Genomic DNA, 22,185 nt, shown 5'->3' on the forward strand with positions numbered 1-22,185 from the left:
ACAAAAATTAGATAATCCCAGGATATGTATAGTGTTTCCATATAGATTTACGTATATAATTTTTGTTTTTAGAATAGAAAAAAAAAATGATAAACTGATAACGATTTAATATCTTAGTCCGGGTGTGCGTATGGTTCAAAATTAGAAAGAAAAAATATTGACTTAATTTAAAGTGTCAATTTTTCTAGTGTAAAAAATAGATGCTTTTCTTTTATTACAAAAACTTGATTTCATTACTCATAAAATCAGGTACATAGAAAAGGATTCAAGGATCACAAAGTTTAAAACATAACAAAAGACATTCCCCAATTTTTACAAAGATAGATGTAAATAATCGACAAATATTCCAAAAGAGCTTTGAGGCAAATGCTAAAAAGCGATTTGACACATGTGAGAACAAGATTTATCGAAAGGTCTTCTAAGAACAAATCAATGGTAGATAAGCTGGTCATTGTCAAAAGACGAAATAACGTTGATAGAGGATTCATGGCCGTGATTTTCACCGGCACGAGAGGAGCTACTCGAAGTAGTGCATAGGCGAATACAAGGGTGATTATGGTTTTATAAACTGGTGAGGCTTGATCTAGAACACAAACTAAAGGCTTTGGATCTTCTTTGGGGCGAGCTATATCTTCTTGGTAGAATAGGATCCAAGCCTTAGACATCATGGCCAATGGTAGATAAGCTTGCTAGAATTACCGAGGAGTAACTCTTGGCCAAGGGTCACCTATGGCCGAAATAACACCTTTGCCATTTTGAATTCCGATCTAAATAGCCATGAATCTTCATATATTTAGGGGCAAAAACCAAGGCATAAGAATAAGATATATATATAAAGCTGGCCGTAACAGAACAGGTGGATCCTCTCTCACATGAAGTCTATGATCATGGAGATTAAGAATTCCACGCAAAGTTTGTAACCGGCTTAACACTGAATAATAGAAACAGACCTAGATTTGAAGAAGGTAATGACAACCGGTATATACCATTGTAGCGATTCAATCCGGGAGTGATGTTCCATCCACAACCTAAGCAAGGCTGGGAGAACATATTTGCAGGCCTTCAGAGAGCTGTGGGAGGTTGACAAAAGGTTGGGTTTAGTTGAAGGCAGATCAAGGATCATCACGGTTTTGGTCTCAAAAGAATTGGCCAGAGCTGAGTTTGGCGACAGTGTTCTAAACAGATAGCCATAAGACTATTCACTATTGCAACGAGTTTGATTTCCTTCCCGTGTGATGTCTTCGGTCACGTAAGTCAGAAAAAAAACAAACATTGAGATGGACTGAAATTAATGAATGGTCCAGCTATGTTCCCTTACCTGATCGATGGAAGACATGGAACAGTGAGAAATCAACCCCATTTCTTTTTGAGAAATCCGATGTAGTTGGGCCAAAGCCCGTTTATCTCTACCTCCCAATTTTTCTTTTCTTTTTAATTATTGGCAACAAATAAACTTTAATAAATTATGTAAAGTAAATTTCAATTTACGATTGTTTTTTTTTACTTCCTTTATCATATATGTTTTGGAAAACGAATTTGGTTTTGGTTTACAAAGAAAAAATGATATTAACTTGATTGTTTAGATCATATCGTTGCCATATTGATTATTTTTTTATTATTATTATTAGACCAATACAAATGATGCTTTCTACGTGTTAGTCTATTGAGACGGATATGACCATTATGATTGAGCGATCCGTTGTTCATCAGTCATCAGCTCATGTCTTTTTATTTTCTTCTTCATGTGCCAAGTTGCAAGTTATATAAGTAAGCTCTAAAAACTTAAATCTCATTTTATTTTAAGAAAACTTAAGAAGAAGCAAAGTGCAAAATGCATGTCATAAAATTGCTGACTTTTTTTTGAGTTTAGAAATGATCAAGGCTCGGTTGACAAAATAAAATAAAATGATCAAGGCTCAATCGAGCGGAACACAGGTACAGAGAGGACAATCAATTTTGGGTAAGCCATGTTGGGAACATTACTTTTCAAATTGTCTTGGAATATATATTCAAATACTATTTTAAAGTTAATGTCTTTTTCTACGTAACATCATCATCAAAAATTTATAACTTGCTTCCGAGTGCAAATAATGGAATAATTGCAATAGAATGAATCATTCATGTTACATTTCTTGTTTTTTCTAATGGCAAAGAAATTTCAGTCGAATTTTATATATCATAAGCAAAAATACGGCCATGTATATAAAAACGGCTTTTTCATACCTGGACAATTTCAGTATGTTCGATTCATATATCGTACTATTGACTGCACGAAAATATACATACACTTTAAAAAATTGAATTTTCATACCTATACTTATAATTTTGAGCTACAATATGTAAAAACATAATTAATTAGTAATTTTGTTAATTTTACTGTTATGTTAATCTGATGTAGAATCCACGCATGCATCAATACAACGTCGTTTTATTCGTTAGAATTGAAAAATAAGATTATATACTAGGCTCGAACAGCAATGTCAAACATCCTTAATATAGGTGCGTGCTTTCAATGTTGTATACACAAATTTTCCAGGTCAATGGTGTTGAAGACATGTATTGTACTACTCCCTCTGTTTCATAAAGAGTGTCATTCTGGAGATTTTTCTTTGTTTACAAAGACTGTCACTTTACAATTTCAATGCATTATTTTATAGTTCCAATGCATCTTTTATCTTAGATTTCCTTGTTTTACCCTTAATTATAACTAAAATAGTCTATTAAAAACTTATTAAATAAGGGCATATATGTATATTTCAGTGTTTTCTTAATTTGTGTGAAAAATGTCTCTTTGTGAAACGGAGGGAGTATAATATTGTTGTAGATATCTAAGACTATTTTAACGATGTTTTAAAGAACCATAATACAACAAACTCTTGGTAAGAATGCTAAGAAGCTGGTAAATGATTCAGATTGTTTTTAAGCTAATAATTTATATTATGCAGTTTTTTATCGGTTGAATTGTATGTAAATAGATATTCAATGATGTTTTTATAAATAAAAACAAAAATTATTGATTTCTTAATTTGTGTGTCCAACTCTAAATATGGGGCAATGCAAGACAAAGTGACAAGACGAAACCCCACAGTGCAAATAAATGAAATAATTTCAATAGAAATGAATCATTCATGTTACTTTAATTTTAATATCACAAAGAAATTCAATAGGATTTTAGATATGGACCATATGGTAAATAAAGATACGGCAGGGCCAATGTAATCATGTATGATACAAAACAGAATAAAATAAAAATAAACATATAGCCTTATTATATGTGTGTTCATTTGCGTGCTTGCAATGGTATTGTTTCATATAAAAAAAAGTGGTATTGTTATGTATACAAAAATTTGCGCTGGTCAATGGATATGAAAGAGTGCAATGAATAATGATAATTCAAAGTGTTCATGTGCTTTGACTGAAATATATAAATATACAATCGAATATTATTATAAGTTATTAAAAAAAAAAACATGTTAAAATATAGTAGAGGCAATGGAAGAGCAAGGATATAGAATATAATTCAAATTCAATGGAAAGATCCCAATGTGTGATCATCTCCAATGGCGTTGAATTAATCATCTCTCGATATTGGAGTTCAGATCTAAAGATGAAAATCATGTTTAAACTCGATACGTTAAACAGGACGTTGAGAATGACTACAAATACAATACTCTCTTACCAGAAAAAAAAAATCTACTATTTAATTTTAAAACTCAGTTTTTCCTCGTTCGATCAAGTAATTTTCTAAAAAGAAATGTTTACTAAAAAAGCAAATCAATTTAGTAGTTAGTACATAGTAATGCAATTTTAATCAAACTTATCATTTAGTTAATATTTAAATTTTATTAAGTCTGTTTAGTTGATAATGGACTACGGTAAAATGTATATCTGAACAAAACCCGAAACATACAAATCTTTCATTTTTTTTTTTTGTCAAACACGAATTAATACATATCTATTTGAAACAAATCAAAAACTATTTTTTAAAAGTTAATATTAAAGTAACATAATGGAGTGTATAAAACATAATCATTTGAATTTTGGTCTTATAAAGTGGGAAAACATGTAAATACGCTAAATTAACCTAAAACAACTAATGTTATATTAATTTAAATATTTTGCTAATTAACTCAGTGGATAATCAATTTATATATTTACCTTCAATACCATATATCATATTATCCGCTACATTTATTTATTTATTATCATTTGTAGCCTAAAAAAAAAGTTATTTGAATAAAAAAGCACTCTCTCTCTCTCTCTCTCTCTACCGATTTCTTCCAATCCAAAATAAGATTTCTCAATTTCGGATATTTCTTTGTATCTTTTATATATCAACACACAAACAAAGGTTTCAGTCTTGTTTTGTTTTGCCTTCCCCCCCCCCCCCCCCCCCCTCCTCCTCTTGCTTCTTCTTCTTCTTCCCTTGATTTTTTTTTGTTTTTTATACATAACGACTTGAAGAATACCTCCTCTGATTTTTTTTTGTAGATTTTTGTTATCCATTAATGGAAAATAATCAGCAGCGAAGCAGATTCAGAAAAATTTGTGTCTTTTGCGGAAGCCACTCTGGTCACAGAGAAGTTTTCAGCGATGCTGCTATCGAACTCGGCAATGAACTCGTTTGCTCTCTATCTCTCTCTCTCTTTTGATTGCTTATCGTTTTGGTTTTTTGATTAAAAAAGTATGAACTTTTCTTAAAAATCAATACTTTTTTTCGTAACAGGGCAGATTTTACTTGGTTTTTGAATGTCAAAATACGAACTTTTTAGTTTACTTGTTCATTCACATGACTTTTACACAATGGGTTTGATTGATTTTATCTGTGCTTGCGTCTGTTGTTAGCTTTTGTGGGTTTTGGGCTGTTAATCCTTGTTTGTTGACTCTTGTTGTCATTTGAAAAGTTGTGACATTTCCTTGAGTTCTTTGAAATAGGTCTTCCTCTGGTTTCTGATTGTGTTTGTCTTCGTTTGTGTGATTGGATTTTGGAATTGTTGGCACTTGTAGGTGAAGAGGAAGATAGACTTGGTTTATGGTGGAGGAAGTGTTGGCTTGATGGGTTTGATATCCAGGAGAGTCTATGAAGGTGGTTTCCATGTACTCGGGTTAGTTTTAAGAGTCTCCTAACAGGCTTTGTAACTCTTTCAATCTCCTTCATTTCCAAACTTCTCTGATTGGATTCTCTTGTGATTGCAGGATCATTCCCAAAGCTTTGATGCCTATTGAGGTATGTATCTTTTTCCCCTAGGAAGTAGTAAACTTGGCTGGAGTTTTGAAGTTTTATCTAATGATGAATCATGTATACATTTGTTTGCAATACTAGCTCTTGCTTCTTGTCTGCGTTCATATGATTTAAGATCAGGAGAGACACAATGTTCTTGATTTTTGTTTCTAGTTAAGTATGAGGATTGTGAGACCTTTTTCACCTCAATCTCATGACTTGGATTTCATCAGATATCTGGTGAGACTGTGGGAGATGTAAGAGTTGTTGCAGACATGCACGAGCGAAAGGCTGCAATGGCACAAGAAGCTGAGGCCTTCATTGCACTCCCTGGTGAGAAAATGTCTTTTACTACTTAATTCTAGCAAGTTCTAAAACTGAAAGTTTTGGTCTTGATAATCACGGGTTATATCGTTACAGGAGGTTACGGAACAATGGAGGAGTTGCTGGAGATGATAACATGGTCACAACTTGGTATCCATAAGAAGACGGTATTTTAACATGTCCTTTGCTCGGTCGTCGAAGCAGTAGGCTACTAATACCTCTGCTGATTCGTTTGAAAATTATTTCTGCAGGTTGGTCTATTGAATGTTGATGGATACTATAACAATTTGCTTGCTTTATTTGACACTGGTGTCGAAGAAGGTTTTATCAAGCCAGGTGCACGTAATATTGTGGTTTCTGCTCCAACAGCCAAAGAGCTTATGGAGAAGATGGAGGTACATTAACTTGGCCTTCCCTTTTTCTTCTTGTTATGAGGTTCTGTTTGATGCTAGACATTTTTGGTATTTTAGTGTAAAACATAGTCTTGGTAGGAGTATGTTTAAATTGCAGAGTCCACCAATATTGTTTCTGAAAATTTTTATATTCTTGTCAGGAATATACTCCTTCGCACAAGCATGTTGCATCGCACGAAAGCTGGAAAGCCGAAGAACAAGAGAACAAGCCGCAATAAAAGCACTATTATTGTTAGCATATGCTACTTTCATTTCAAGTTTAGTCTCTAATTTATTTGCAGAATCCACAATGTGTATAAGAAAAACTCAAATCTTGTTGCAATATGAAACAGCACATTGGGTCCCCAATATGAAAATGTTGCTGATTATGTTAGTTTAAGTTTGGTATTTTGGGTAAAGAACCAAAAAAAAAACATTTTGGTTGTTATGTTAAAAAAATTTTGGTAACCCCCAAAGAAAGAAAGGAGGAATCTTTTTGATTGTGGGTGATGCAGAAAAGTCCCACAAGTGTCGTGTCATAGTGAATGTCCATTAAGATAGGAGTGTGGTCCCTTAGGTTTGTTTCATTCGATGGCTTCAATAGAAAAGCACAAAATGTGAATGATGTGTGCAACCAAGTTGGACATGGATGGGTTTCTTCTTTTTTGCCAAGTGCCTTTTGTGGTGGGGATTTGATTGGATATATCTTCCTCTTATTTATTTATTTTGTTGTTGCGTCAGTTCTTCTCTCTCTCTCTCACTTTCTACGTTGGATCATCTTGATTAGGTCATTGACTAGTTTAAAGGTGTTGATGATGACCTTCATGGTAATAAAAGATGATTCTTGAACGTGTTTTTTATTATGGTGATTTGAGGTTTTAGTGTTTACCATAGATTCGGTCAAAGTTTGATTACCACTATTTAAAAATAGCTAATGAGTACAACGAAATCCGCAAGAAGATATCACTTCTACCACCAATTTGCAATAATATTAAACGGCTGTTTATCTCAAAATTATGTCTTTTTCTTGTAACTCTGTATAAAAATTATTTCTGCATTAAAATGCATAGTGTTTGACTTTTCTCTAAATATTGGTTTATAGCCTATCAAATAATATTTTGTAGTTGTCCTCACATAATGCTATGTGTAGTCCAACCTCAATTAAATTTATGTTTGAATCTCGCACTGTCGCCACACATGGGTTCGAAGGTCTACTTCTAATTTCGTTGCATCTTCTGTGTTTTGCTAAAATGATTTAATACTTCTAATTATGAACATCTTGAAACTTTAGCGTTTACAAGTCACACTTGCGTTTAAGGGGACCAAGAAAAGCTGAATTGGGGTGTGGGGATTGGGACCCTTGAAGGACAAAGAAAAAAAAATAAGACATTTAAAACAAAGGAGATGGTAAAATACTAAGATAGTAAATTGTGAATGTGTCACTTCATTGTCAAACATACTTGTCTCCCTCAGTTTTGATGCATGTCCTGATTTGGTACCAATATAGGTTAAGCCCCAACCTAATTGTAGTTGATGTTTGTATCTCTCTTGCATTATGTATCTCACTTTCTTCCCATCTTCTCCCCTACAATTTGGTTAACCGGTCTTTTTCACTTCCTGTACCTTGCACATCCCATATCTTTGAGTTTTTTTTTTCTCAAGATATTGGGCTTGTTCGTTTGGCTGCCGCAGGTACCTGCGGTTGCGGCAGACGCAGGTATGGTTGTTCGTTTGCTTGCCGCAGGTACCTGCGTCATGACGCTGCGGTAAACGCTGCGACCTGCGTTTAATATTTTTAAACGTTGTTTCAATTCAGCGGTTAAAAACATAAACGCAGCTATTGTCGCTGCCGCAGCCGCCAGCGTCAACCAAGCGAACAAGCCCATTATTTATATACCAAACGAACAAACTAAAAAACTAATCAAAAAAATCCAAATATATACCGAATTAAAATTTGAGCAAAATTTCCACTCAGCTCTTAATTGGACGAGAACGATTGATCGACATCAGAGTCTTTAATGTAAGATTGTGAGGTGTGTTCGTAATAGATGATGCGTCTTCTATGGTATTTTCAGATTGATTCAAGTGGCTTAACCGGCACCAAAATTGACGAGATCATTCAAATGTCTGCCATTTAAGCAAAATGGAGAAAAAAAATAACAATAATAACATGAACCAAGTTGGTTCGTTTATCCCAGATTCACAGTTTGCACAAAGGGAAACTCATATTTCACATTTCAGATACCAAGTGACGTTATAAATTGATCTCAAACTCTTTGACTATTAATCTGTTCCAACAACTGGAATATCAATGAGATGAAACCCCGAAATATGAAAATCTGACATATTTAGTCATATATTCGGGAAATAACTTGTGTAACATGCACGCCACCCAGCAAATACTTTTTAGGTGTTTCTGAATCCCTTTTAGTCTTTGTCTTTTGATGGAGATGATAAGAGATGGTGTAATGTTGCTGTTTGGATAACCGCACTTGGGTTCGTATCCTTTGATACGTGAGAAGCTGTCCGCCTTATGTTGAAACCTCTTTCTAAACTCGTTTGTCTCGAACTGGAACGCCTGAATGACCGTGGAAGATGTCTGATAAGCCGTGATGAAGTCACGAGTAATACAACACCTAGCATGATAAGTAACCTGCAAAAAGTTTCAAGAGTCTCCCATCACTAAAAATTATAGTTCTGAAACCGGTACTATGTTCATGCACATAATGTTATATATGTAAGGGAAAATCTTTTTGGAGAGATCTTTTGCAATTTTTTTGTGTGTACACATGTTCATCTCTAATGACCAATCGAATGTGTTTCAACTGGGATCTTTTGCAATTATTTTGTGCGTACACACGATGTTTCATCTCTAATCACTCTGATAGAATGTGTCTCACCTAGCATATTAACTAAAGACAATGGTGAGTAGAACTTACCATCCTAAGAGAAGTAGAAGCCGTCCCGATGGTGAAGTGGGTAATTTCTCACCCAGAGCGAACATTCCTGCAACCACACCTGTTACAATTGACGCCACAGCAGCGCAAGTGGATACAACAATTGCTCTTCCATGTTTTAGTCCCCGAGTCTGATAAAGTACAAACAAAAAGAAGACTAGAATCATGATGAACCTGAATATCAACCTACAAAGGACTACAGATAGAGAGTCCTTTATGTTATACACGAAAGCAGAAATGGACTAGCATGGGTAAAGTACCTGATAGAAAAATCCTGTTCCACTACAGCATATACTAATTGAAATGCACATAGGAATGAACATTGCAGAAAACCCCTGCTCCACGAATACAAAACCCATCTTTGATACTACAGAGGCCATCCTGTGATCATATGAGTGATAAAATGTTGTAAGCTATGCAACAGCTATAAATACAGTTCATATATAGTTCTAGTCTATTTGAAAAAGTTCCTGCAGGAAAATCCGCACATTGGTCCTTATATGTCTCAAAACTCAAAAGCACATTGTAATTGATATAAAGGAGATGATGATGAGTATCCCAGGCTCGTCACACAGTTAAAGGGTAGTAGAAGGTACCCGAATAAAATCCCAGATTCCAGGCCATATATAATTTCTTCCACAACTTCATACTCCCCCTGCAAACCAGAATTAGGATAAGTGCATTTGGTAGGAAAAATGAAAAGACAACAACATTAAAGGTGATACAAGCTCTTATAGCTCAAAAATCTAAGCAATTGAAAAGGTTAAAGAGAATAAAATACCAGCTCCTGCTCCCTGCGCTGGCGTTTGAAGATATGAAGCCACGCATTTAGTAGTACCTTATACCCAAAATCCAACACAAAAGTTATCAGAAACATTGCAATTACCATACCTATTAATATATTATCTGATAAATATGAAAAAAAAATATATATAAACACAATGGTTCCAATGGTCAAGTTTATAATGATATATATACGTCAGGAAGAAGCCATCAGCTAACACAAAATAAAAAGGAGATGATGCCAAAATAGAGTTATTATAAAATACCATGGATGAAAGGTACCTACAAACAAGATGGCAACAACCAACGCTAGCCAGAGCAACTGGAAAACAGATATCAGCGATGCTTCTTGCTCCTCGCCACCAGCACCAACTCCTACAGCGAACGTACAAATCCTAAATTTATTAAAACAGGTAATTCTATCTACAATGTTGATAGTGAGAAACAGTAAAAGAAATCAACAATGAAAGATGTTACCTATGGTGCCAATGCCAGCAACGGTAATCCCAATCCAGTCAAAAACATTCATGACTTCCTTCAAATAAAAATGAGAAAAGACAGAAAGAATGGCAAGTCCACATCCCGAGACAGGTTGAACAACAGACACCTGAAAGCAAGAGAAGGCTATTAGGCAACACAATCTCTGGCATCAGAATAAACAAAAAGTTTTACGGGAAAACTCCTTTACTTACAGGGGCAAGCGAGAGTGCTCTGAGCATCAACAAAGCCCCAACAATGTCCATAAGAAAACCTAGTGCCCATGGTTTGTTAACAGCATATGCTCTTATTACCTGTAAAACAAATTATTGATATACAATGTAAGCCTTTCTACAACACGTTTGTCCAACCACCTCTCCTCTAATTCAACACAAAGGAACGAAATCAAAATCGAGCCTCCGCAATTGGTTTTGATTCAGAATAGTTTGACTCCGATCCAATTCTCGTATACTCTAAACAACAACATTCAAAAATCGTCTAATGAGTTTTGTATCTACCACGAAATCGAATTCAAATTTCCCAGATAATAAATTTCGCGAAAGTTAGGTTGAGATTTTATAGAGATTGGTCCGATCAAATTGAAAATTCAGGACTCAAAATAGCAGCAACATGCAATTCAAAACATAAGAGTTACGAAGATTAGATTATGAGAGAGAGAGAGAGAGGGGGAGAGACCTTGAGCTTGAGGGAGAGAGGAGGGAGGATGATAGTGCCTTTCTTCTGGAGAACCTTTCCGATATTGTTACCGGCGGTGGCCGCGAGCGTAAGGCAAATCGACTCCCACATCTCTTTAAATCGCCGGCGAGAGAAAACGAACCAACCCAAGGGAGGCTTCTTCTTTATTTCTTCGAAGGAATTGGTTTTGCCGATGTCTTACGTTATGATTAACATCGGCAATATTGTAATTTTCTTCTTTTTTTGTTTTTTTTAATTATAGCTATTTTATTAATGGGTAACAAAAAATAATAATTTGATCTTCAATGCTTTTATTGACTTTTGTTTTTAGTTTCTTGCCTTCAAATTGAGGTTTCGTATTATTCAGTAATTTTGTTTTTTTTTTTGCAAAATACTAAAACGTACAATAATTAAATACCAATGGTAATTTTATTACTAGACCTCACACAGTCTCACACATAATGTGTATTGGAACATAGTGTATTTTTCAAAGCCAAAGAGGTATTTGAATATATTTTCAATTCGATTAGATAACGCAATTTAAACAAAGTTCGGCGTCAACACGTTGCTAAGCATGCTTATGTCAATTTATCCACCAACCCAACGTACTTGCAGCAGCCCTCAGCCCTCAAAATAAACCGAAACATGTTGTTGATTATTTTTTTGGTTATCTAATCCTTTTTTTTTTTTTGATATTGAAATGACTTTAACAAGAGAGTAATATTCGAAATATGTTGTGATCAGATGGGTACATACTCTAAGCATTCCTTTCTCAAACAAAAAAAAAAAAACAAAAATACTTGTATGTATGCATCATAAAACCTCAGTTTCGGCGGAGTAAATGCAGTAAAAAGGGACAATTTTTAGCATATGGTGCTACTACAGTTGATGGGAGAACTCGAATTGGGGAAAATAATGTTTAAGTGGCTTAGATGCCATGGGAAGGATACAAATTTGAAGAATAGTATGATGTCTTCCTCTGCCTTTAAATTCTGATGTCCATAGAGCTTATGAAACATTGACTTTAATCTTAGTTGACATATGGAAGAACAGTATGAGTTTTCTTCTACCGAAAGTTTCTGATGTCCAAAGAACTAATGAAACATTGACTTCAATCTTAGTTAACAAGTAGATGAGTCGTCTCATAACAAAAATAAACATATACAGTCTTCAGAGTGCAGACTTAGATTAAAAAAAAAAAATGACTAAGTAAAGCTAATAAGGATGACACCCACAAATAGATATATGGTCCCCAATTAAAACGAGCTGTTAGCAGCTTTTCAAAAGCCAACTTTTTTCAGTCGAGATCTATTAACCACAACAAGTAAATCATTTTACCAACAGAAACTTGCTTTCTAAGATCTGAGATCTTTGAAAGATGTTCAGTTGGTAACCTCTAATATATGGTACCTAAAGAGGCCAAATAAATTTGACACTGGTGAATATATAAAAAACAGAGTTTTTGATGGGGAAATGGATGATCACCAAAATGATTTGAACATAACTAAAAACTAGGGAGTGAGATATTGATTCATCACTAGATGTAATTAGTCAAACACTCAAAAACCAAACCATATCAAAATCATGGTAAACCCAAATTTTTATATATGACAAAACAAGAATAGTTCATAATCAAATGTCATCAAAAACAGACATTTTCACAATCTACTTTGAACAACTAATAATATTAGCAAAAGGGCATCAAATTTCTACAAAGAATATTATTCTCCATCAAACCCAACTTCAGGGTGCAAAAGATTAAACCAAAGTTCTTTACTTTGTAAAACTAATGATTCATATATAATTTATGGCGATGCAACCATCACAGTTTACATTCAAGATTACAACACACAGAGATACATAAAGAGAGACAGAACACAATCATACTTACTTGAGAAAATCAAAAATCAAAAAAAAAAAAAAAGCTCAACAAGTAAAATAAAAGTTATTATAAAAAGAGGAAAAAAAAAATGGGATCACCGATCACCACCAACCATAAACGACCTGGGTGTACCTCCGCTTAAGCCATCTGAAACTTTTACTAAAAGAGCCTTTGACTTTGCCTTCAACACCATACATCTTATAGCTGGCGACCCTTTTCTTCCTTTGGAGCTCCGGGTCCGTTATCCCCCAAGACTTCGATCTAGGTATCGATTTCTCCTTCTTGTTCAGATCGTATATACTGTTCTCTCTCGTCCCGTACGAAGCGCTATAGCTCCTGAAGTCTCCGGCTTGGTTACCACCGTTGTAAGGCTGGATCTGCATCCCTCCGTCTCCATACGGTCTTTGACGCCCGAAGTCTTCCATATACACGCCGGCGACTTCGATCGACAAGAATCTTTTTCTTTTTTTAAAGACAAAGAAAATAAAACACAGCTCAGAGGAGGAGAGAAATAATAATAATTGGAAGGAGAGAAAGAAGATGGAGAATAATAGTAACGCTAGTGTGTAAGGCCGTGTCTTTTGAGCTGGTCTCAATTTGTCATTCCACGTTATAGTATTATTTCTTTCTTTTTTTCTGTAATTTAAGAAATTAAATAAAGAAATAAAGCTAATGGAAAACAAGGAAAAAGCGATAAAAAAATAAAGAAAGAATCTGATAAGATTTTTTCCTTTTTTTTAACAGAAAAAATAAAGTTAAGACTTGTGACGTTATTTTTTAACACATAAGTTGTAAGTTTGAGACAAGAACAAGATTAAGCATAAAAGTAAGTATATTGGTTTTAGTAATTGACACCGTTGACTGTTGATGTGCTTGCATTAGCCGGTCAATGGCAAGTTGTGTTTGTGTGTGATAATAATGTTCACGAATCCAAAATTAATTGGCGTGATATATTTGTGTTTTTTCCTGTGAACGTGACTACCAGCAAAACATTTTAGGACCATATATATTATACCACTTTAATCACTGTCTTAATTTTCCACGAGCTATCATTTTCCCCACATGAAGAAAAAATAACAAAAGTAGATGATAACTTTCTAAAACTTAAGTATCAGAAAGTAAGTTGATAAATTAATGTAGGAAAAAACGAAATAATTATCATAGCTAATGGGACCTCTTTTAGTTCTCTTAGGCCTTAGTAAACTGAGCCCAAGCCCACACAGGCACCTTGACATTCCGGTCTACGACTAACCGGGGAATACGGATATGCTGCTATATACCGAGAATTAAAATTTCAACCGAATCAATCGATTTAAGTAATAAATATATGAGAAGAAAAGGATTTTAAATAAATGATGGAGGAGATCCACTGAACTGACCAGCGTGGTTCTGAATTTCTGATATGTTCCAGTTCCACTTACGATGTGTGGGGTTGGTCGGCATATTCCTTTCGACCACGTGTCTCCTCAGGGGCTCCCCACGTGATTCTCCACGCCGAAAGTGGAGGTAAAAAAAAACAAAGAGTTTCGAGTATTGGAGGAGAATCTTAATAGTAGTATTGTTTTGTTTGTGGTCACTCACTCATATATTCTTTTTGATTTGATCAAAAACTGCTAAATATACATCTGTATCATCCCACATTTTGTATGTTCATAACAACGATAAAGAAGCTTTAATTATATTAGTACTGTCATTTGTCCCACGAACATGCCTTCTGGATCTCTAAAACCAACACCGAACCAAAATATCGATACATGAATTGGTTTAGGATTCAGAAAGAATTTTAATGACTTTAAAAGTTATGTAAAATATGTTGTTATTCAATCAATACTTTTTAAAAATCTTTAAAAATTTGGTATTATTGGTTGTGGATTTGTAAAAAGTTATCTAAAATCTTGATAAATCTAGTGTTATTGGATTAAAAGTCTTATAAAGTCATGAAAAGTTTTATGTTATTCACTTAAAACAAAAGAATCTTGGATTGTTAATGAATTCAAATTTTGTGTTATTTGTTTAGGATTTTATATCATTTCCTTCATAACAAAAGTCATGAAAACTCTTTCATCAAATAGAAAGATTTTGAAAGATTTTACAAGATTAGGAAACACAAATCAGCAAGATTTAAAATAACTTCCTAAACAATCTATTATAGAATCCTTCATTTTTACTTTCTAATTTTCTATGATTTTAAAAGGAAAAAATTAGAATACATACCTCAATCTAAATAGGTAATTTGAACTCTATACTAAATCTTTTAAGTCTTTGAAATGTACCCTTATGGGCTGAACTAAATGACTATTTTGTCCTTGGTTACAAATTAAATTAAACTAAATACAATATAATTAAATTAATTTATTTGAAAATTTTATTTTTAAAACTAATATGTAAACTAGATATTCGGAATTTTTGTATTGTTTTTTAAAAATTATGAATTAATTTATTATATATAATATTAATCAATAACTAAAAAATTAAATTAAGATAAAATAAATAACATATACCCTTAATTAATAATTAATTAAAAATTAAAAATTAAACATAAAATAATTAAACTCATCATTGTTAGAAAATTATTTTTAAAAATAACTGTTTATATTTTAGATATTGAAATTTTTTTGATAATGATGAATGTAGTTTATTATGGAAAATATTAATCAATAAAAAAAATTAAAAAAGTTTTTTTGATAATGATCATGAAGTAGTTTATATGGAAAATAAATTAAAATTTTTAAAATTAAAATTATGGAAAATATTTTAGATATTAAAATTTTTTTTTGATAATGATGATGAAGTAGTTTAAAAAATAAATTAATTTTTTTTTGATAATGATGAAATAATTTATTATGGAAAAAATTAATCAATAAAGAAAATTAAAAAAGAAAATTAAAGAAAATTAATCAATAGATAATATTATTTTTCATTTAATAAAAAAGTTTTGAAAAATAATTATATATTTTAATTTATTTTGAAAATTGTTAACTTTAATAAAATAATAATAAATTGTGAGATTTTAGAAAATAAATCAACAGTTCAAAAAAATCGACTATGTAACAAATCAATTAATAAAAAAATAAATCGACTTTTTAATATAAGTCAACAAAGAAAAAACATAAATCAGCAGGAATAAAATATAAGTCGACAGTTAAAAAAGTCAATCATATTAATAAGTCAACTTAAAATAAAATAAGTCTACTAAGACCAAACAAATCAACGGGAAAAAATATAAATCAACAAACAAAACAAATAAGTCAACATCATCAAAAGTTGACTTTGTAAAAAAACAATCAAACAAAAAAAAAGTCGACAATTTTATAATAAATCGATGGAAAAATAAATAAGTCGACAAAAATTAAACTTAAGTCAACCATTCAAAATATCTTCCTTATTAATAAATCAATGTAGAATATAATAAGTCAACAATAAATAAACAAATCAACAGAAAACAAATATAAATCGATGAACAAAAAAATAAGTCAACAGTTAAAAAAATCGACTATGTTATAAATCCACTAGCCATAACATAAGTCAATTGTTCTAATATAAGTCGATGACACAGATAATTAAGTCAACAGAAGTAAAAAAACAAAACGATTGTTCAAAAAATCGACATTATAAAGAAATCAACCTTGATTAAAATAAGTCTAAAACATATATATATATATATATATTATAAATTGTATAATCTTGAATTATTTATTTTTAAAGAAAATTAAATCTAAATAATATCAACAAAAATATTTAAATTCTTTTTCTTTAACCAAAATTTTAAGATAAAAAATTTATTCATGTAATCATTATTTAAAATACAATAAATAATTTTCGTTATAATTTTAAATTATTAAATAATTAATTCCGAATTTAACAATTTTAAAAAGTAATTTATTTTTAAAGTTGATTTATTTTTAAATATAAGTTAAGTTTTTATTGTTTTTATTTAATTGTTAAAATTATTTAGTAATAAGGGTATTTCTGTCCATTTTCATTCCAAAATGTGTAGTTTTCAAATAACTATAAGATTAAGTGTAATTTTCAAATTTCTTTTCAAATATAGTATAGTTTTCAAATTGTCAGCAAGATTTTTAAAAACACAAAGTCATTAAAATTTTTTCTAAATCATAAACCAATACCTCCCCCGAAGTAAATACAATTACCTTAGTTCTATTAATATATTAGGTCTAAATGCATTTCGTTAACTCTCTTTTAACTTTTGCTTAAAATTGTTCCTTTTATTGTTGAGGCTTCAACCTCAAGCAAAAACGAATCCATAATGGATCCAAATTAGAAGTCAAAGTGACTATGCCCCTCAACATTTGATTCCAGCCTTATCGTTCGAAACTATAGTATACCGTCAATTTTTGGAGATCATATTATATACAACAGACGATAAGTTTTTTAAATTTACTTACTAACAACAAAAACCATTATATTTACAAATTTTCTATAATTTTAAAAATTCCGTCTGTAAGTTTTGTTTTGTAGTTTCATTTATTAGTAAAAGTCGTAATTAGCGATGTAAACTCTTACGCATTAATAAACTCATAAACGGCAATAGTATTGCCGCAATGCAGAGTCAGTTTTTGTTCAACCGGTCAAAAACATACATAAATGTTTCACAAATAGAGTTACCAATATATATGAACGCAAATTTCTTCCATCAGAACGTAATTACGTACTGTTTGGGGAATTATCAAGAGCTAATTGTACCCCGTAATTAGTGCAATGAAGATCGCAAGTTTAATTAGTCGGTTAGTGAAACAGTAGTAAATTGCATTGAAAAGAAGAAGAATAACAAAAAAGAAAACAAAACCAAATAATAAAGTTAGTAATTTGTGCCTATGGTGCTATTCATGTGTGTTTGCCTAAAAAGGAAAGTTATCAACGAAGGACAAACGTAAGCGCGTTTCCATATTCGGAATTATTAGCTAGCTAAGATTTTCATTGTTTAAATTTTGTGGTATATATCCTTACTCTGACATAAAAGGACTAATTTATTCTACTCTGATTTGTACGCACCAATGCCGCAATGCTCACCAGGTGTCATCATTTACATTTTCGCAATCTCGACACTTCGGCTGTTCGGCAGATCTCATCACCGTGGTTTTAACTTTTTTTTTTCTTTGCTCTCTTAGGGTTAAATAAATAGATAATGGAAACTCTCTTAGGGTTAAATAAATAGATAATGGAAACTTTTGAAATTAAGTAATAATGATGTAGCTTGTTCCAAACGGAAAATTCTTATAGTTTTATTTGTCATTTTGTATCCTACTAATTCTAAATTCGGATGGTTTATACAAAGATTATACTAGAGAATACTATCTTTTGGTGGAAAGATTCTTTTTGATTATATAACATTATAATTTGTGATGGTGTAAAAGACGAATTTGATGGAAGAAATCATACATCTAAAGAGAGCATATCTCATACAGTTTTAATAATTTCTTTCGGAAAAGCATGCATGCTTTAAGCTTTAGCGCCGTATTGAATATTTGGGTGTGGCTGTACTTTTTTTTCATGATGAGGCTCTGTTGATATGTAATTGGTCAGTCCACTTTTATATTCCACAATATTAGAAAGAAGTCATATGCTTTCTTCCATAATTGTTAAATTAATCTATTTCTATATGTTTTAATATGAGAATTAAACTTCATCCAATGTGTGTTTGACAAACATCATCCATTCGTTATTCCAAAGTGTTTGGACCAATAAGTTATAAATGTGCGTAAATCAGTTGATACGTTTAACGTTTTGTTCACATTAATATCTGTTCATTTCGGTCTAACCGTAAGTAACTTGCCACAAAGATCCTATTTTTGATCTTATGATTATATATAAGGTAGAAATATATATATTAAAAGTAATATGGTATACATCTCTAACTATATATACAAACGTGCAACGTAAATAAATAGACGATTTATTTCGTGAACCTTAATTAGCATATAGTATTAATTTTATGTTTGACAAAAACTATTATTATTGGCAAAAACAAACGGCGCCTACGAAAAATCAAGTGGTAATAAATGAGCATTTTGATATACAGTATATAGTTGCATTTCACGTGGTTAGAATATGGAACAATCTTTATCAATAATACATGAGAGAGATTTGGGTTTATCTCTTTATCACTTTTTTTTAATCCCAATTCTCTCCCATTTGGCTATAAAAAGCCCCGACAGGTCTCAGTTTCTTCCCACATCCAAAGATAGAAAGATGTAAGGTCTATAGTCTTGTTCTTACCTAATAACACTGATATATAAATAAATATATATATATGCATCGAAAAGTAGATATAATATTGTTTGAAATCGTTTGTTGAGGATCGACTAGCAAAGGTATTCGAGCCTGTTCACATGCGGAGAGCTATGAAAGGTAAGAGGTGGTGACAGAAGAGAGTGAGCACACATGGTGGTTTCTTGCATGCTTTTTGTAATCAGGGTTTCATGCTTGAAGCTATGTGTGCTTACTCTCTCTCTGTCACCCCTTCTCTCTCTCTTTCTCTCTATTTTTCAACTTAGAAGGTTAATTATAGTTTGGTAAAACGATCTCTGATTTGGTTTGATATATTTGAGGTTTCAGTTATATTATCATCAAAGCTGTCAAAGTAGTTCGAAGGTATGAGAATTCTGCAACCTCTCGTTTTCATTGTTTAACACTTTAACTATTATTTCGTTAATTACATCTAAAAAGATAGAATAATTTGTTTTTATATATATCAAATATTTTGCTCTGAACTGTAATTAATTAACGTTTTAACTCAGTACTATATATCATAATATACGTACTATACCATCTCAATCATGCAGGATTTAAGCAACAATAGAATTTTGGGGAAAAATATCTGTACTTGTGGACAATGGAAAATATTTTTTTTGTTTTTTTAACCTGAAACGTTAAAACTATAAATATTATTTACTAAAATTAAGGACTATATTATATATTTCCAAAACTGTTATTTATGTTAATTTGGACGTGGAGGTTTTTTTTTCTTTAATGTTGGAGTACTTCTTATGTCAATCTCAATGCAGTTGGACGTATGAATCTGCGTAGCAATCATATTTATTAGATTTAGAAGAATTTTGCTATATAGGTTATTTTGGTGTACCCCGCTTTTCTAGATCTTATATATGTATAGTATCATTGTATTTGTATCAATATATGTACGAGTTCATGCAGCATACTGCATACACGAAAGTTCGTAGATGGCGAACAACATTTCTGGACTATGGTCAACTTCACATTTACGGAAGACGGGTCTATAGTTTGTGGATGATAGACGAGTTTAATTTGCATACATAAACGTGACATACATGCATGATACATGTAATATAAGCTGTAAATTTTTCACATAGGTTAATATAATGGATGCTAAAATTTGTAATTTGTTCATATGTTTGATTAGGTTAATTATTCAAAGAATTAATACAATTTATTATACTATTATTCCATCATATGTTAAACCATTACCCAAAAAAAAAAAAAAGTTCCCACAAAATTAATTGAGCTAATTACAAAATAAATAAGAATCTAAAGTTAACTTTGCTCACTTCTCCTTTCTCTACATCAGCATCCACCTAATCAATTTTTAATTTTTTTACATAAAAATACTATTTTTAATATTCATTCATTGCATATTTATTACTTATAATTAATAATAATAAATAAATAAATAATGAATTAACTAAAATTAATTAAAATTTTAAAATAGTATAAACAATAATATATTTTTAGTAAATAATACAATAATAACTATCTAAAAATTAACTAAGTAAAATAAATAAAAATTTTAAAATTGTAAAATAATACTATAAATTTGTTTTAGTAGTAATGTTATTATTAAAATTATAACAAAAAATGATTATATTCCAAATTTAGAATGGGTTAATGAGTTTTAGAATGTAAGCAAATAAGTTATGTAATTGTATTTATAAAAATCTAAACATGAAAATAAAATTAAAGTAAAACATTAGTTTTTAAGAAACATATACCATAAAGATTTATTATTAAATTTTACTTATAAAAAAGAAAAGATTAATTACTTAATTTAACTTAACTTAAAAGTTTTGATCTAAAACAAAGACATTGTAAGGGACACATTATTTTTTGAAAAAACTATGAAATTTTTTTTTGAAAAAATAATCTATCTAAAAAACAAAATCACTGATCAGGAAATATAGAAAAAATGTTATGTAAGCCGTTACAAAAAGTGGCATGTGATTTGTGTAGCATATCTCATAAGATATATTATCAACTGGAGCTACAATTTTATAACATGATATAAAACATATATAAGAAATATATATATATATATATATATATATATATATATATATATTATCAAATGCTTTTAACCCAAAACATTGGCAAAAATAACATATTTAAAGTACACTATGTTTTTGTTAAGAAGACGAAGTTGGGGTTGCATCACAAATTATCATCTGCAAATAACATATGAGATTTTAGAAAAATATGTAACTTGGATTAATGAATAAATATTCATTGTGGGGTTTAAACATTTCATCATTTAAGTATTCTTGATTTAGTCGAAAATTTTATAATGGCAGATGATGCATTTGGACAATCTCATTGTAGCATCATAACATTAAAACTGTTCATAAAACTTTGTATATTCGCATTTAATGTAGGATATCGATATGTTTAAATGGTTTCCATAATTAGATCAACGATATATTGACGTTAGAACTTTTAAAATTATGTTTTCATGAGATATGAATATGGAATGAACTCTTTTATAGATAAAAGGTCAGAAGATTGTCGATAATATTATTGCGACACTAGACAATATATATTATCAGAGCCGGCCGAGAGGGGAAGTCACCCAAGCGGTGGATTCGGGTCCCAAAATTTTTTTTTTCTTTGAAGTTTTGTTGATGTATATGTGTAGAAAAAGCCTAATTTGGTAAGAAAAATATAAATTTTATCCCAAAAATTAGATTTTAGTATGAATTTGAGTCAAAAAATTAGACTTTTTAGTGTAAATCAACTAAGAAAAGGCCTATAGCTTTTTTTTCTAAGGTAAAAAATAAATATTTGTGTTACTCTAAGGCCTCTAAGTCGGATTGTGCGTAGGGTACCCAATAATACTGGACCGGCACTGTATGTTATATATAGATTAGTAAAGTAAGTACGGTATTTATATAGATTTATCTTTTAATCTTCAAATTATATATTCATATTCAATGATTCTTATTGATAAAAAATTTGAATAAAATTCCACCTAAAATCGCAAATAGATATAATAAAGAAATATTATCTTAAAAAATATATAGGTTATATATCACTGAGTAAAATAAGTTTAGTATATATATAGGTTTATACTACTCAAAAGCTGGAATGATTATTGATAAAAAATATTTTAAACTAAAGTACGAATTTTTATATATATTTTTCTCAGTAATAATGGGCCTTTAAAGCCCACTAACGTGTAAACTAATT

The 22,185-nt window shown here is 31.1% G+C and overlaps 3 protein-coding genes across 4 annotated transcripts; 1 reads left to right on the forward strand and 2 right to left on the reverse strand.

The window, feature by feature from the left end:
• The first annotated feature begins 4,177 nt into the window (after positions 1–4,177).
• Positions 4,178–6,306, forward strand: LOC104769431 (cytokinin riboside 5'-monophosphate phosphoribohydrolase LOG8). The gene is made up of 8 exons (XM_087504583.1): positions 4,178–4,351; positions 4,492–4,622; positions 5,008–5,105; positions 5,197–5,227; positions 5,455–5,554; positions 5,642–5,712; positions 5,797–5,940; positions 6,099–6,306. Exons 2-8 carry the CDS (start codon positions 4,509–4,511, stop codon positions 6,174–6,176), a joined length of 636 nt encoding a protein of 211 aa, XP_087360709.1. The 5' UTR covers positions 4,178–4,351; positions 4,492–4,508; the 3' UTR covers positions 6,177–6,306.
• A 1,837-nt stretch (positions 6,307–8,143) lies between these two features.
• Positions 8,144–11,132, reverse strand: LOC104769432 (putative magnesium transporter NIPA9). Of its 2 annotated transcripts, none has more exons than XM_010493648.3 (9): positions 10,851–11,132; positions 10,370–10,468; positions 10,155–10,284; positions 9,964–10,052; positions 9,676–9,732; positions 9,491–9,549; positions 9,155–9,275; positions 8,877–9,025; positions 8,144–8,590 (listed from the first exon to the last, which is right to left on the reverse strand). In XM_010493648.3, the coding sequence occupies exons 1-9, from the start codon at positions 10,959–10,961 to the stop codon at positions 8,365–8,367; spliced, it is 1,041 nt and encodes a 346-aa protein (XP_010491950.1). In that variant the 5' UTR covers positions 10,962–11,132; the 3' UTR covers positions 8,144–8,364. The 2 variants fall into 2 exon arrangements, with proteins under 2 accessions (XP_010491950.1, XP_087361606.1); XM_087505480.1 differs by having other exon boundaries at positions 10,370–10,627; positions 10,851–11,024.
• A 1,490-nt stretch (positions 11,133–12,622) lies between these two features.
• LOC104769433 (uncharacterized) lies at positions 12,623–13,320 on the reverse strand. The gene has a single exon (XM_010493649.3). The coding sequence runs from the start codon at positions 13,155–13,157 to the stop codon at positions 12,834–12,836; it is 324 nt and encodes a 107-aa protein (XP_010491951.2). The 5' UTR covers positions 13,158–13,320; the 3' UTR covers positions 12,623–12,833.
• Between the last annotated feature and the right edge of the window lie 8,865 nt (positions 13,321–22,185).

The sequence above is a fragment of the Camelina sativa genome, chromosome 20 (assembly GCF_030686135.1).
Source record: "Camelina sativa cultivar CO46 ecotype springtype chromosome 20, ASM3068613v1".
NCBI classification, from domain to species: Eukaryota; Viridiplantae; Streptophyta; class Magnoliopsida; order Brassicales; family Brassicaceae; genus Camelina; species Camelina sativa.

Coding starts and splice junctions, on each gene's coding strand:
- LOC104769433 (XM_010493649.3), bottom strand. CDS start 13,157: ATGGAAGACTTCGGGCGTCAAAGACCGTATGGAGACGGAGGGATGCAG.
- LOC104769432 (XM_010493648.3), bottom strand. CDS start 10,961: ATGTGGGAGTCGATTTGCCTTACGCTCGCGGCCACCGCCGGTAACAAT. Junction 9,733..9,963: donor TGGTTGTTGCCATCTTGTTT/GTAGGTACCTTT, acceptor TTTGGGTATAAG/GTACTACTAAATGCGTGGCT. Junction 8,591..8,876: donor CTTCTACTTCTCTTAGGATG/GTAAGTTCTACT, acceptor AACTTTTTGCAG/GTTACTTATCATGCTAGGTG.
- LOC104769431 (XM_087504583.1), top strand. CDS start 4,509: ATGGAAAATAATCAGCAGCGAAGCAGATTCAGAAAAATTTGTGTCTTT. Junction 5,228..5,454: donor AAGCTTTGATGCCTATTGAG/GTATGTATCTTT, acceptor GGATTTCATCAG/ATATCTGGTGAGACTGTGGG. Junction 5,713..5,796: donor TTGGTATCCATAAGAAGACG/GTATTTTAACAT, acceptor TTATTTCTGCAG/GTTGGTCTATTGAATGTTGA.